The sequence below is a fragment of the Rhinopithecus roxellana genome, chromosome 20 (assembly GCF_007565055.1).
Source record: "Rhinopithecus roxellana isolate Shanxi Qingling chromosome 20, ASM756505v1, whole genome shotgun sequence".
NCBI classification, from domain to species: Eukaryota; Metazoa; Chordata; class Mammalia; order Primates; family Cercopithecidae; genus Rhinopithecus; species Rhinopithecus roxellana.
Window position 1 is genome coordinate 8,097,979 of NC_044568.1, and position 14,256 is coordinate 8,112,234.

Below are 14,256 nucleotides of genomic sequence, written 5' to 3' on the forward strand. Positions count from 1 at the left end.
CAAGATGGCTCTGAGTCTGGCACCCCAGAATTTAAACACGGGGGAGTGACCATGAGCTCCCCACAGGATGCCACTAAACACCTCTCCTTGGAAATAAACCAAGAGAGGGAGCAGGGAAGAAAGAAGAACATCTGACAAGCCACGGGAATGACAGGCACGAAGTACAGAGCCCAGCCTCTGGCTGCCCACAGAAGCCCTGAGAAGTCCCCAGAGCCCCAGTGCATTCCACAGGTGTTCCCTGAGTCCTTCCTGAAGACTTGGTCCCTGTCACACGGTGCTGCCTCCCAGAACCTGGACAAGCTGCCACGCTGAGTCCTACAACATTGACGTGCCAACTCATGTAGGCTCTGGGGACAGCACGATGTGACTGGGACAAGACTTGTCCTCAGGGAGCCAGCGTCCCAGCAGGGAGATGGACGATAGAGAGAAGCCAGTGTGATACGCAGTGGGTATGACCCCAATCAGAGCAGTGGGGACATCAGGGGTGCAGAGGTGTGCTGGCGGGTGGCGAAGCGGCTGATTTCAGTGGGGCGGTCCAGGAAGGCCTCACAGACAGGAGGACATTTGAGCAGAGACTTGCACGGGGTTGTCTTGTGGAAGAGTTCCCGGAGGCAACGAACAGCGAGTACAAAAGCCTCGGCCTGTTGAAGAGCTGGTAAAGGGGCCGGTGTGGCTGGAGAAGAGTGGGGGTGGAGAGGAGCGGGGAAGGGCAAGAGGCAGCAAGGCAGACAGCAGACTTCCTGGCGGTCCTTGGAAGGCATTCGACTGTGACTGAGTGAGGAAGGGTCCAGAGTGGAGAACGGGGGTGATCCGCCTCCAGTGGAACAGGGAACCCTCCGGCCACTGGGTGGAGAAACAGACCATGAAGTCAAAGCCAGGAGCAAGGGGAGCTGCAGGGCTAGGTGGGATGCACTGGGTTCTGACTGACCGGCTGGCAGGATGGATCAATGGACCAGGCGTCCAAACTGAGGTTGGTAGGCCTGAGCCCCTAGAAGGGAAGGGCGGCAATTCATGTAAAGTGGGGGCAGAACAGTTGGGGGCGGGGGGACCATGGACTCCTGCAAGGAGCAGCTCCACTCACTCCCGTTGGGAGTACAGACTCCATTTGCCAGGTTTTCAAGAAAAGCCATAAATCCAGATGTTTCTATGAAGTGGCTCCATATTCAAATGTTGGCAACTTATTCAAAGACACCGTGAACACTGCAGGGCCAAACAAAACAGATACACGGTTCAGATGTGACACGTGGCCACTTGTCTGCAGCCACGGACTCGAGGGTCCGATGGCAGCAAGTCCCATTTAGCAAGTGCTGGCTGTGGCCAGTGGAGTGCTGGGACCACGTTATCTGGATCAACCCCAATGATGCTATGATGGGGCGGATAGGATCATCCTCATGCCCCAGCCAAGGAAACTGAGGCCCAGAGAGGGCAGACTCCTACCCAAGGCCACACAGCACCTGGCAGTGGTATGAGGACTGGAACCTGGACCATCTGGGCCCAAACCCTGTGATGGGTCACGGGACAGGGCTCTGTCACCTCCAACATCCACACAAAACACTCAACAAAACTCCATTTTACACACGAGGAAAGAAAAGACCAGAGAGAGAGGGAGTGTGATTTCTCCGAAGCCACTCAGCAAGTTGGCATCAAAGCCTGGGGCCAAACCCAGGGCTTGTGACTCCAGATGAAGTGCTCCGCCCAGTGAGCCTGGTTGGAGGAACCAAGGGAGCCTGAGTGAGCTGCACTGGGGAGACTGGGGGGCAGCACAGCACAGCAGGCAACAGTCAGGCTCTGGAGCCTCCCACCTGGGTACACATCCCAGCTTTGCCACTTACTAGCTGTGTGACCTTGGGCAACTCACTTCACCTCTCTGTGCCTCTGTTTACTCATCTGGGAATAACAGCAACCAGGGCACCCATCTCACAGGGCTATATGAGGACGAAAGGAAGTAATACTTGTCAGGCCAGCCACGGTGGCTCACGCCTGTAATTCCAGTCCTTTGGGAGGCCCAGCACTTTGGGAAGCAAATCGCTTGAGCCCAGGAATTTGAGACCATCCTGGGCAACATAGTGAAACTTTGTCTATACAAAAAAATACAAAAATTAGCTGGGTATGGTGGCGTACACCTGTGGTCCCAGTTACTCAGGAGGCTAAGGCAGGAGGATGGCCTGAGCCCAGGAGGTGGAGGCTGCAGTAAGCTGTGCTCACAATACTGCACTCCAGCCTGAGTGACAGAACAAGACCAGAAAAATAAAAAACCATGTCGAGGAGTTGGAGCAATGCCTTCCATTGTGCAAATCTTTGCCCAACAAATCTCCCAACATGAAACCCATCGAATATGACACTAACATACTCCCAAGCGCCAAAAACCTCCTGGCTGGGAACATCACAGGGGTCCTTATACTTGTGACACTGTAGTAGCATAATTTAGGGGACTGGGCAGAAGAGCTGGGATTCTCTGTTCAAAAGAAAGGAAGACCAGACAGGTACGGGGAAGGCTAGCTGGAGATTTGACTCTGAGTGACAGGAAGGCGGTGCTGTGCCCCACATCTAATGATGACTCGGATGCTGGGTGCAGGATGAACTGGGGAGTGGGGGTGTGGCAGAGGCGGAGGGATGGCTGCGGAAGTCCGTGGGAGACATGGATGACTGTGGGTGGCTCAGCCCGGGGTGGCAGCAACACCAAGGTGGTGCTCCCCACTCCCTGCCCTACATCACCAAATCCTTGCACCTCCAGTGGGTGCTAGCTGCTCTGATCCCCACCTACGCAGTAGCCCTGGGAGGTTCCTGCCTGAAACCACGCTGCTAGTAAGAGGCTGTAGAACTTCCACCAGTTCTACAGGGGAGAGAGTGTTTTTGAGTCTGAAGGAAACATGCTCCTTTCTGCCCCAGTATCTCTGGGACTGTGGGAGGGGTCACCGCAGTGTGGGGCGTGTTGGCTCCCAGCCTGGGTTCCCCATGGGTCTTCTGGCTTCACACCCACCCCGTCGTCACCCAGTCCTGGGACTGGTCTCTCCCTTCTCTCTCCAATCTCAGCCCCCTCCTGCCAGCCTGGCAAGTCCCCCAAGACCCCTCCACCTCCCCCCAGTCTTCCCAAGCCACCCTTTTCCTGCAGCTCAAAAGCATACAGGATGAAGTCCAATGCGTGTGGACGTCACCTGTGCTCCCAGCTGGCACAAGCCCCCCCCCCCACCTGCCCCACCATCTCCTCCACCCCAGACCTTCATTCTCCCCTCCTCCAGGCCTCTGCTCAGCCACCCCCACCACGCCCACCAGAACGATGCTTGTGTCTGCTCCCTACCCAACCCCTCCCCAGCATCTCAACCAGAAGAGAAATCCAATTTGTGTGAAGGGCTTGGGGTGACTCTGTGTCGAGGCCACGCTTCCCTTTCTGTTTGTGGAAGGACACGGGCGCTCTTCTTGGAGCGAGGAGAAAAGGTTTCTTTGTGCAGGGTCTGGTGAAAGTATGTCTGTTTAGGGCAGGCTGCAGTTTTCTTGGTGAACGCTGTAGACTTTTATTGTGGGAAAAAGGGCTTATTACATTTCCCTGTGGCTGCCTGAGTGGGGAGAGGTTTCTCTGAGCCTAGAAAGGAATGACCAAACAGGCGAACAGGCGTTGGAGAGGAGGGAACATTTAGCAGCTCCTTCTCACGGAGCGGTGAGGATCTCCTGGTTGGTGTTTGCATTTGGGTGCACGTGAAAGACATAGAAGGAAAGAAAGCTTTGCTGTAGTTTCATGGAAGGGAGGGAAGTTTAGCCTTGATACATGGGGGTTGGGATGGCGGGATTTTGTTCAGGGGACTATTGGGGTGTTTTTTTTTTTTTCTCTTTGAGCAAAAAAATAAAATAGTCACAGAACCCAGAAGAAAGGTTGTCATGGCAACAAAAGTTTGAGGCCAGGTACTTGCTATCACCCTTTCAAGACCACAGTGGTGGAGAAGGCAGGATTTTGGCACTGTAGGATCAGCTGCAGAAACCACCCCAGCTGGCTCCGATTCCCAAATTTCTCACCAGCACTGACAAGCTGATAACTATTTTCCAAGCTCTTAGAGAGGAAAATTGTGATTTCGGGGGAGGGATGATCTCCAGACCACAGTGACCAAGAGGAAACTGTGGGTTTCTTTTATTTACCCAACAAATTAACCATCCACATTTCTAACTCACAGACTATTGGGAGTGAGGGTCTTAACTGAGCCCCCCAAAATGCCAACTTCCCTGACCCCTCAACTATACTATTCTCTTCCCCGATTCCTTCACTCTGATTTCTTTCTGTTCCCAAGAAGACAATTTGAGCTCCCTTCCCAGAATCCCCTGTGAGCCTCAAGTTTCTCATCTGAAAAAGCAAGTGCCCTAGAAGTGTCTGCCTCAAAGGTGGCAGCCAGGATTCAACAAGATTCAGGAGATGAGAAGTTTCAGCAGGACCTGGTGCACGTTCAAGGCTCAATAAATGTTAGCTAACATTGTTTTCAAAATAATTTTCAATTAATAATCTTTTGAAATACTTAAATATCCCAAGTCAAGCCCTGAATGAACTACAGGGAAATAACTGTAGCAAGTACTGGGACCGTGACCTTCAGGGAGCAGCCAAGAGAGACTCCAAACAATTAAGAGGCTCAGCTGACCAGCTTGGACCAGGACACTCCACAGAGGTAGAGACAGGGCCACTCCAGTGCCAGAGATGCACCATTGTATTTTCAGGTGTGTGCACAGAGGAAGGGAGGCAGAGGTGGTATGTCCCCAGGGTTGGGTCTCCTGAACCTTGGAAACACCTTCTTGAACTTGGAGAGAGATGTACAGTAGCAAGATGTCTACCTCCAAGGACGAAGAGGTTCCTGACAACAAGGTGTTAAGAGGCCTCCCTGTGAGAGATTAGGGTTGGGCTGTGCGGAAGGCAGAGACTTTTGGCCAAGATGCCTTTTGAAGTTAGTAATTTTAATTGCATCCCACAGTAAACATTTGAGTCTTGAGTGTAAAGCAGAAGTGGGTCTGATGGAGTGAAACCAATCAGGGGCAGGTCCCTATTCAAACACCATGTATCTCTGACAAACAGCCAGCCTGGTTCAAGTCACAGTAAAGTTTGGTCAGGCACCCCCAGAAGGGAGACAGAGGAGGCAGCACGGCAGGAAACCTCCAGTTCATCGTCCCAAGGCCCATCCAGTATGCACCCTGCAAATGTTTCTTGAAGACCTAATAAGCGCTAGACACTACTCGGAGGCAGCAGTGAACGAGACCAATCAACCCGGCTGGCCCTAACAGAGTGACATCCTATGGGGAGAAAGAACTATAAGCTAGTGACCAAAAACAGGCCCCAGAAAATATCAGGCAGCGCCAAGTGTGGCAGGCAGATAAACGCAATGGTGAGATCTAAAGATGGAGACCCTCCCTCCAACGGGGAACTCACAAGGTTGTCTCTCCTCAGTGTCCCGACTTGGAAGGCAGGTGAGAGAGTCCCAGTGAAACTGACCAGGAGCCCCTGAAGAAGGAGGTGGGGCGGGGAAGGGCATTCCAGACAGAGGATGCAGCCTGTGCAAAGGCCTGGAGCTTTTCACTGGGTTCGCTTCACAGCTTCCTCCCTCTGCCCTCTAAACCACTTAGGCCACTGGCTTATTTAGGGCAAACTAAGGGTGGAGGTCTGCTCTCACCCACCCTTGAGCACACACACATATGTGGTGTCCACACTGAGGAGGTAGGCACGCAGGGAGGAGTTTTAACCTTGGAGAAAGAGGTCAATTCACTGAGGAGGGTGCCCACGCCTGGACACCCTTCTGAGACACCACGTCTTTTGGGCCAGCTCTACCTGCTGTATGGCACAACCGTCTGTCGGGCAGTTGTCCCCTGGGCCTTGCCACAGCCCGGCTGTCTGCCTCCAAAACACGCACTCCAGCCCAGGCTGCCTCTGGAAGGTAGAGGAAGGGGTTCAGGCAAAGGGGACAGCTTGATCTGCCTTCTGAAAAGTCAGTCCCCCCACCGAACCTAATGGGAGCCTTGTGCTAAGCTAAGCCCTCCTGGACTCCTCGACCCGGAGTTTGCCCAGCTGTCCCCAGTTCCCCAGTCTGCCTCTCCCAGGAGGGGGCCAGGATACAGAGGGCCCCCTGGCATCTGGCAACAGGGGTGCCTCTGGGCGGGTGCGGCTTTCTGGGAGTCCGCGGACTCCCCCACTGCCCCTCCCGTCTGAGAGGTTCGGCGCGGGTTGGCGATGGGGGTGGAAGGCTCCCGGGTCTGTGGATCTGCGGCGGGAGGGGCGGCTGATAACAGGAGTCCATGCATCACCCCCATCCCCAGGGGCGTTCTGGGGTGGATGGGGGCATCTAGTGCCCCGCGAAAGGAAGAGGAGGAGGGGGCGAGCGTGAAGATGAGTTGAGGCGCGGAAAGCAGCGCGCGCCCCTCTGACCAGCAGCTGGGGTGGGCGCCTTCCCGGGGCGCGGGAGCGTCCCCAAAGCCGCGGGGCGTCCGCAGAGGGTAGGAGGTCTGCCTTGCACCTCTCCACCGCGGAGCGTCCCGCACGTCCCCCCGCGCTGGTCCCCGGCCCCGGAACGGCGCGCGCCCCCTGCCCCGGAACGTCGCCCCCAGCCCGGCGGAGCGCGGAGAGCTGGGCCCAGGCGGCGGGAGGAGGGCGAGCGGGTCCAGGACTCGGGCCTCGGTGGCCGCGCCGCCCCGGGGGAGCGGGAGCCGAGCTGGCCGCCGCCCGCGCGCACTCACCAAGCCCGCTGAGCTCCTCCTCGCACGAGTACCAGATGCCGGTGTGGAAATTCCTGAAGAGGAAGCGGTCGTCGCCGGTCTCCCAGCTGTAGAGCGCGCCGCCAGGGGGGCCGTTCCCCGCGGCGGTGGCGGCGGCGGCAGCGGGGGCGGCGGTGCCGTTGGCCGTGGCGTTGGCGCCCGAGTTGGGGCAGTTGGCGCGCCCGCCCTGGCCGCAGCCCGGCTTGGGGACCCGCTGCGTGCCCTGGCACCAGTGCGTGGTGAGGAACGCGGTGGTGGCGAACAGCAGCGCCAGCAGGTTCAGGGCCACGGCCAGGAGCGCTCGGCCGCGGCGGCTCGTCTTCATGCCGCCCGCGCCGCCGGGACGGGACCGCACCGCCGGGGAGCTCCGCGCGCGAAGTTGGCAGCCGGCGCCCCGCGTCAGCGGCCGCTGCCCGCCGCGCCCCGGGGCTCTGGCGCCTGCGATCGGCGGCGGCGGACGCGGCGCGGGCCCATGCCCCCCCCAACCCCGGGGTGGGGGCGCGGCGCTGGGGGCGCGCGGGGCGGGCGGGCGGGGAGGGCGGCGGCGGAGGAGCGGCTCCGGCGCGCCCGGAGCCCGGAGCGCGAGTGCACCTCGGCTAGGAGCCGCTGGCGCCTGTCAGCGGCCACGGCGCAGGGACGCGCGCCCCTCCGTGGGGAGACACCTGCAGGCGGCCGGCGACACTGTTCCGGCGCCCGCCCGCACGGGGAGAGGGGGCGCCCCACGCCGGGCGCGGGCGGGGGCCTGGGAGTAGAGGGACGCCCCCGAAAGAAACCCGAGACAGGGTGAGGGTCTGAGACGCAAGGAGAATCCCAGGCAAGGCACTCCTGAGAAAAATCCCCACGGCGGACGTGGGGCAACAAAACCCACCGGGAGCGGGCATCTCATGAGACCCAGAGAGGCCCTGACCTAGGAAACAAGGGCAGAGCCTGCTGGGCCCCCCCAAGAGGGACATAGACCAGCAGGACCCTGCCCCAGAAGGGGATCCCCAAAAGGAGCCCCGCACCAGACCCTGAGAAAGGAGTTTTCCAAAGAGTCTAAACAGCAGAGCCTGCAGGGCTTCCCACAGCCAGGAAGCTGCAAGACCCCCTGGATAAGACACCCCATGCTGGACCTGGAGTGTCAGGATCTGTCAGGAGGCGCCCCTCCTGGAGTGTGGGGTTATAGGGTTTGAAACGTTTTTCTATCTCCTGGGTGTCACCTCCAGAGTCTGGGAAGATCTCCCTTCCAAGGATGAAACTGTTATCTGGGCTCCCAACCACAGCATGCAACTGCAGGAAGAGTGGAAACAGGGTACCAGACAGCTCACTGCACCCACCTGAGATCCCAAACAGCAGAACCCTAGCAGGGCCCATGCCGACCACAAAGTTATTGCAGCTACTAGGCAGTGGCGCCCTGCAGGGGCTGCCAACCCTGCTCACATGCACACCATGTGAATGTGAGTAGAATCTTCAAGATTGGGGTGGGGGCAGGGTGGTCAAACATACTGACTTTGGGATCAAGTAAATCTAGGGCTTGACCAGCTGTGTGGCTTTGAACAAGTCACTTACCCTCTCTGAGCCTCTATTTCCATAACTATAAAAAAGGGAGGACCCCCCCCCCCCACCTTCAAAGTATATCACAGTGGGCTGCTATAATGAGATCATGGCTGCAAAAAGCATTTGGCACACAGTAGACTCAATAAACGTTAATAATTCACTGTTACTAACATCTGAACCAAGATTAGTTGACCAAACTCAAACAAACCTCTTCGGGCTCTCTTGTGCAACGTGGGAACTGTGTGCACCCCTGTCCCCAGCTCTGCTCTAAGATGACCACGCTCCCTGAACTCCCTTCGTGCTGCACAGCGCTTACTGCCCAGATGCTCAGGGCGTGCAACAATTAATTGCATATTGATTGTAAGAGCTCATTTGAATTCTGCCCAAGCTGAGAACTGCTCCGACAACCCCCAGCTTGCCGAGTGGCGGGCCTTGCAGAATTCAAGGTGAACCGATTATGAATTGCCTTACTCCTGTGGGTGAGCCGGCACTCACTGTCAGCTGCTGCTACTCTGCCTGCGGGTAGGTGAGAGGAAAGCATTGTGGGCGATGTCCCTGGTAAAAACAGGCATGAAAGATGACCAAGGGTCTCCAGACTTGCTTTTAGAGCCCTTTTCTGGCACTGTACAAGAGGTTCTCAACTATTTTGAAAGAGAGGACCTCCATGTAATAATGGTGGCATTGAGAGTATTGGTTGACAGAGAAAATACATCATCACCAAACAGCTATAAAGAATCCAGTAGCACTTTTTTCTTTTTTTTTTTTTTTTCTTTTTTTTTTTTTTTTGAGATAGAGTCTCACTCTGTCGCCCAGGCTGGAGTGCAGTAGCGCGATCTCAGCTCACTGCAACCTCCGCCTCCTGGGTTCAAGCAATTCTCATACCTCAGCTTCCCAAGTAGCTGGGATTATAGGCACTCACCACCACGCCCAGCTATTTTTCATATTTTTAGTAGAGACAGAGCTTCACCATGTTGGTCAGGCTTGTCTCGAACTCCTGACCTCAAGTGATCTGCCCGCCTCGGCATCCCAAAGTGCTGGGATTACAGGCATGAGCCACTGCGCCTGGCCTCCAGTAGCACTTTTAAACGGGCATGCGGTATTCATCATGAGTGTCTGTGCACCACTGAAAACCAGTCCCTCGGTGTGTGCTCAACAGGGCACTTCTTTGGACTTGAGGCTGTTGTTGGTGTGCATGTGAGCAGGGCTCAGTGACCTACAGCTGGGAACCCTGTCCTGCAGGTTTGAAGCCAGGAGAGCCCAGGTGAGATATGTCTCAGGGACCATGTCTCAGGGATCATGTTTCTGAGATAAGTCTCAGAAACACCTGACGATGCACAGAGGGATTTGAAATTTCCATCTAAGATACTCCTCCACTCACTGAATGCCCAGCACTGGAGAGAAAAGAGAATGTGAACAAAGTTCATAAGAAAGAACACTCAGAACTTTGGGAGGCCGAGGTGGACAGATCACCTGAGGTCAAGAGTTTGAGACCAGCCTGGCCAACATGGCGAAACCACATCTCTACTATAAATACAAAAATTAGCCTGGTGTGGTGGCACACACCTGTAATCCCAGCTACGCAGGAGGCTGAGGCAGGAGAATCACTTGAACCCAGGAGGCGGAAGTTGCAGTGAGCTGAGATCATGCCACTGCACTCCAGACTGGGCGACAGAGCGAGACTTTTGTCTCAAAAAGAAAAAAAGAAAGAATATTGCCGAATATGCAGGGGTGAAAGCCAGGGAGAGCAATTCAGCAGGAAGGGATCAAAGTGGGAATGGCTTCAAGGAAGGCCTCACTGAGAAGGGGACACTGGAGCAAGGATTTGAAGGACATGTAGGGGCAAGCCATGAGGACATCCGGGGGAACGGAAGTTCCAGGCAGAGGGATGGCCAGTGCAAAAGCCTCGAGGCAGGAGCCTGTCTGGCCCTTTGGGGTGGGGGGACAGTGTGGCTGGAGCTGAGTGAGCAAAGGGCAGAGGAGGAAAAAAGGGGGAATGCAGAGGCTACACAAGGACTCAGGTATTCACTCTGAGCAAGGTATTCACGCCGGTGGAGGGTCTGGGCAGAGGGGACCCATGTCTGGTTTCGTATCTAACAGGACCACACAGGCTGCTATGGGAAGAAGGGTGGGAGCAGAGAGACCAGACAGAGGCTGGCGAGTGGATTCCAGTGCATGAGGCCAGGGACTCAGACCAGTGTGGAGACAGGCATGGTGGAGGTTCTGGGTCTTTTTTAAAGGCAGTTCCAGGCCAGGCGCGGTGGCTCACACATGTAATCCCAGCATTTTGGGAGGCCCAGGAGGGAGGATCACTTGAGTCCAGGAGTTCAAGAGCAGCCTGGGCAGCAGAGTGAGACCCTGTCTCTACAAAAAAATTAAAAATAAGTTGGGTGTGGTGGCGTATGCCTGTAGTCTCAGCTACTTGGGAGGCCGAGGCAGGAGGATCACTTGAGCCGGGCAGGTTCAAGGCTGCAAAGAGCTATGATCGGACCACAGCACTCCAGCCTGGGTGACAGAGTGAGACCTTGTCTCTAAAAAAAAAGAAAGTGGAATAAAGGCAGATCCAGCAGGATTTGCTCACGGATGGAACACGCAGAAGTATGATTCCGATGTGTTCAGCAGGAGTTCCCGCAGGGACGGAGTTGCTATTGGCTGAGTCAGAAGCAGACCTGTGAGGCACAGGGGAAATCCAAAATTCTGGCCGAGTTTGTACTGGGCCTTTCCCGTGAGCTGAAGACAGTGAGTGGAGATTACACCCCTGGAGGGACCACTTCAGATGCCTACACAGCCTTCTGAAGTGAATCCAAACTCATCAGCAAAACTCTTGGATCGCCACAGGGATTTTTATCCCAAATAGTGATATAGTGGAATTACCTTGGGCATGGAGGGAAGTGGTTGCAGGGAGAGGTAACGGGATTTGTTTAGGAGGCCAGAAATGTGAGCCTAAGTCCCTGGTTCCCTCCTCTCTGGCTCACTGCCACAGGCCAAGGCCTTACTGCAGCCTCCTGTCCCCATGCTGTCCCTCGGCCACTCCAACGCTGCACCTGCCTCCAGGGAGACCAGCCCCACACACCTCCACTGAACCCCCTCCAAATGCTCCTACCGCCTGCCCTGCAGGACAAAAGCCTCAATGACTGAGTTCGCCCTTCCAGGTCCTAGTGACTGGCTCATGTCCACGTCTCCAGCCCCTTTGCCCACTCCTGCACTGCCACAGCTGCACCAAATCACCGTGCAGTGTCGGACCACCTGGTGCTCAAACTGTACCCAGGCCTCTGCACACATTCCTTCCTCTCCATGGAACATGTTTGCTCTCCTTCCTCCGCGTGTCTTTCAGGGTGCTGTTGTAAGCCTCATGTCGCCGCAGAATCCTCCCTGACCCCTATCCCACGTCCTGGCAGCCGGTCATCCCTCCTCTGATCTTCAATATCATGAATCACACTGGACCGTGATGTCTGTTTTCACACCTGTCTCCCGCACGTGCCTGGGAACCCCTCCTGCTCACCCCACATGGCACCTGCAGACCAAATCTGGCCCTTAAGCCTATTTTGTTTGGCCTGGGTGGAGTTGGCCTCCACAGCGTGTTAAATTTTTATCCGTTGCCAACATTCCAGAACCTTGAGCGTTCGCGTAAGAATCTAGCCTCCCAGGCCAGGCAAGGTGGCTTCCACTTATAACACCAGGACTTTGGGAAGCTGAGGCAGGAGGATTGCTTGAGGCCAGGAATTGAAGATCAGCCTTGGCAAAAAAAGTAAATCCTATCTCTGTAAAAATGTTTAAATTAGCCAGGTGTGGTGGTGGGCCCCTGGCTCGTGTTTTTTACACTCAAGAAAATTTACCAGAAAAACTGTTGCTCTTAATAATGAAATTCATACTTTTCAGGAAACATGAATCTGCTTTGAAGGGACCTGTCCCGAGTGCATTTCACATTTCCTTGGCGTCCGTGACTACAAAGTCATTTGTTAGCTTCTGGGCTTCCTAAGTCACTTCCTGGTTTCTACACCTTCAAAAAAGAGCTTGGGAAAACAGAACATCCCCAGCCTCCAGGCTCTCCTAATTATAGCAAGAGATTAGCCAATTTCCAATTATCAGGGGAGTTTTTTAAACATTGACTCCCAAGGTATGCAAGCCTAATGCCCACTTTACTCCCCTGGTTAACCCGACACTCCGGGTTTCTGGGGAAAGCCGGCCTCACAGTGTTTACCAGGCTGTGCGTGGGTTAGGGCCACCATTCCCAGGGGAGGGAAGGCCCTGGCGCTCTGTGCAATCAGAGACATCCCAAGGGGTAGATTCTCCATAGGTGAAAGGAACCAGCTTCATTAGAAAGTGATCAGCTGGAGCTACCTATGTTTTCTTCGAAATCGTTGTAGCCCTTGCCTATTCAAGAAGTGTTTAGCAGCCTCCTGCTCTGTGCTGGACATTCAGTGAACAAGACAGGCCAGTTCTATGCCTTCATGGGGCTTATATTCTAGAAGGGGAGACAACAATGAACAAGGGGCCTGGCATGGTGGCTCACGCCTGTCATCCTGACAATTTGGGCGACCGAGACAGGTGGCTGGCTTGAGCCCAGGAGTTCGAGACCAGCCTGAGCAACACACCGAGACCTCTGTCTCTACAAAATATACAAAAAAAGTTAGTCGGGTGTGGTGGCACGTGCTTGTCATCCCAACTACTCGGGAGGCTGAGGTGGAAGGCCTGCTTGAGCCTTGGAGGTGGAGGCTGCAGTGAGCTATGATTGAGCCACTGCACTCCGGCTTGGAAGACAAGGCGAGACCTTGTCTTTAATGGTAATAATAAACAGGGAAGCAGGTGATAAATTCCCCAAATGCGTAGATGTTATATAATATATGCATGTACATTGAAACATTACACTGCACCCGAGAAATATGTAGCAATTATTATGTGTCAGTTATAAAATTAAAAAGTAATTAATTTTTAGAAATAACTGGGAAGGTCTGAATGTTAATCCTGGCTCTGCTGCATCTGGGCTGTGTGGTTTTGGATCTGTTCCCAATCTGTCGCTCAGACCCTCAGTTTTCTCATCTGTGAAATGCGGGCGGGAAAAGAACACCAATATGTGTGGAGTGTTATCAGCACAGGAACGCACTTCCATACGTGGTGGCCCATCTCTCGTCATTCTCAATCCTCAAGGGGTTAGTTGTGTCCATTTTATAGATGAGGAAACTGACGCTGCTCAGAGAGGCTCCATCAGTTGCACCAAGCCTATGTGACAGAAGCCTGGGGCATGCAGACAGAGGTCTCTTGGAGGGCTGACGGGTTGTGGGGGACTCCTATCCCAGAGCCTTCAAGACCGGCCCAGGAGCTTTGATCTCACTCCGCGAGCGATGAGGATCCAGGGACAGTTGGAGCAGGCACACGACGCTGCGTTTCTGGAAGGCGGCTCTGGGGAACCGCGGTCGGTTGGATGGGAGGTGAGGCGCCGTGGGGATGTGTTAGGAGGCTCACGCATGGTCCATGCCAAGCACTGAAGCCTGCTCTGAGCCGTGAGAAGGAACCTCACACTTGTTCCCCAGCTGTGTTCTCGAAGAATCAAGCCAAAACCCGCCACACAAGAGCTCTAGTACATCTGCCAGGAAATACTCTCAGAGGCAGTGACACAGCACCCGCAAACTGGCCCTGACTCCAGCACCCACCGCGGAAGGGAAATGCGTGACAGGTCACAGATAGGTTTGGGTGGGATGGAGCAGTAACAAATGAGATGAGGAAGAGTTACTCCTCAGGTCAGTCTGCACACATTGATTTTGCACCGACTGTATACCATGCACTTTAGCCAAGGGGATACAATTAAATCGACCCTTACGGAATTCTTACTAGATCTCAGCTGGAGAAACAGCTCAAGAAGTAGCAGTACAGTGGCCAGAGTCCAGGGCCCCCCGGGGTCCCCTCTACCTGTCATGGGCCAGCTCTGTGTCATCTTCGGATCAATACAGTGTTCAGGTTAAAGCCCCACCGCTCAAAATGAGTCTTGGGGGTCACTGACTCCCTTCCTTA

The 14,256-nt window shown here is 55.0% G+C and overlaps 1 protein-coding gene across 3 annotated transcripts in view; it reads right to left on the reverse strand.

Moving 5' to 3' along the window:
- Positions 1-7,131, reverse strand: part of GSG1L (GSG1 like) — a 265,619-nt gene extending 258,488 nt beyond the window's left edge. For all 3 annotated transcript variants that reach the window (XM_030925307.1, XM_030925305.1, XM_030925306.1), the window contains exon 1: positions 6,697-7,131. In XM_030925307.1, coding sequence (XP_030781167.1) covers positions 6,697-7,039 — 343 coding nt within the window. In that variant the 5' untranslated portion in view covers positions 7,040-7,131. The remainder of the gene's footprint in view (positions 1-6,696) is intronic.
- Positions 7,132-14,256: the final 7,125 nt, after the last annotated feature.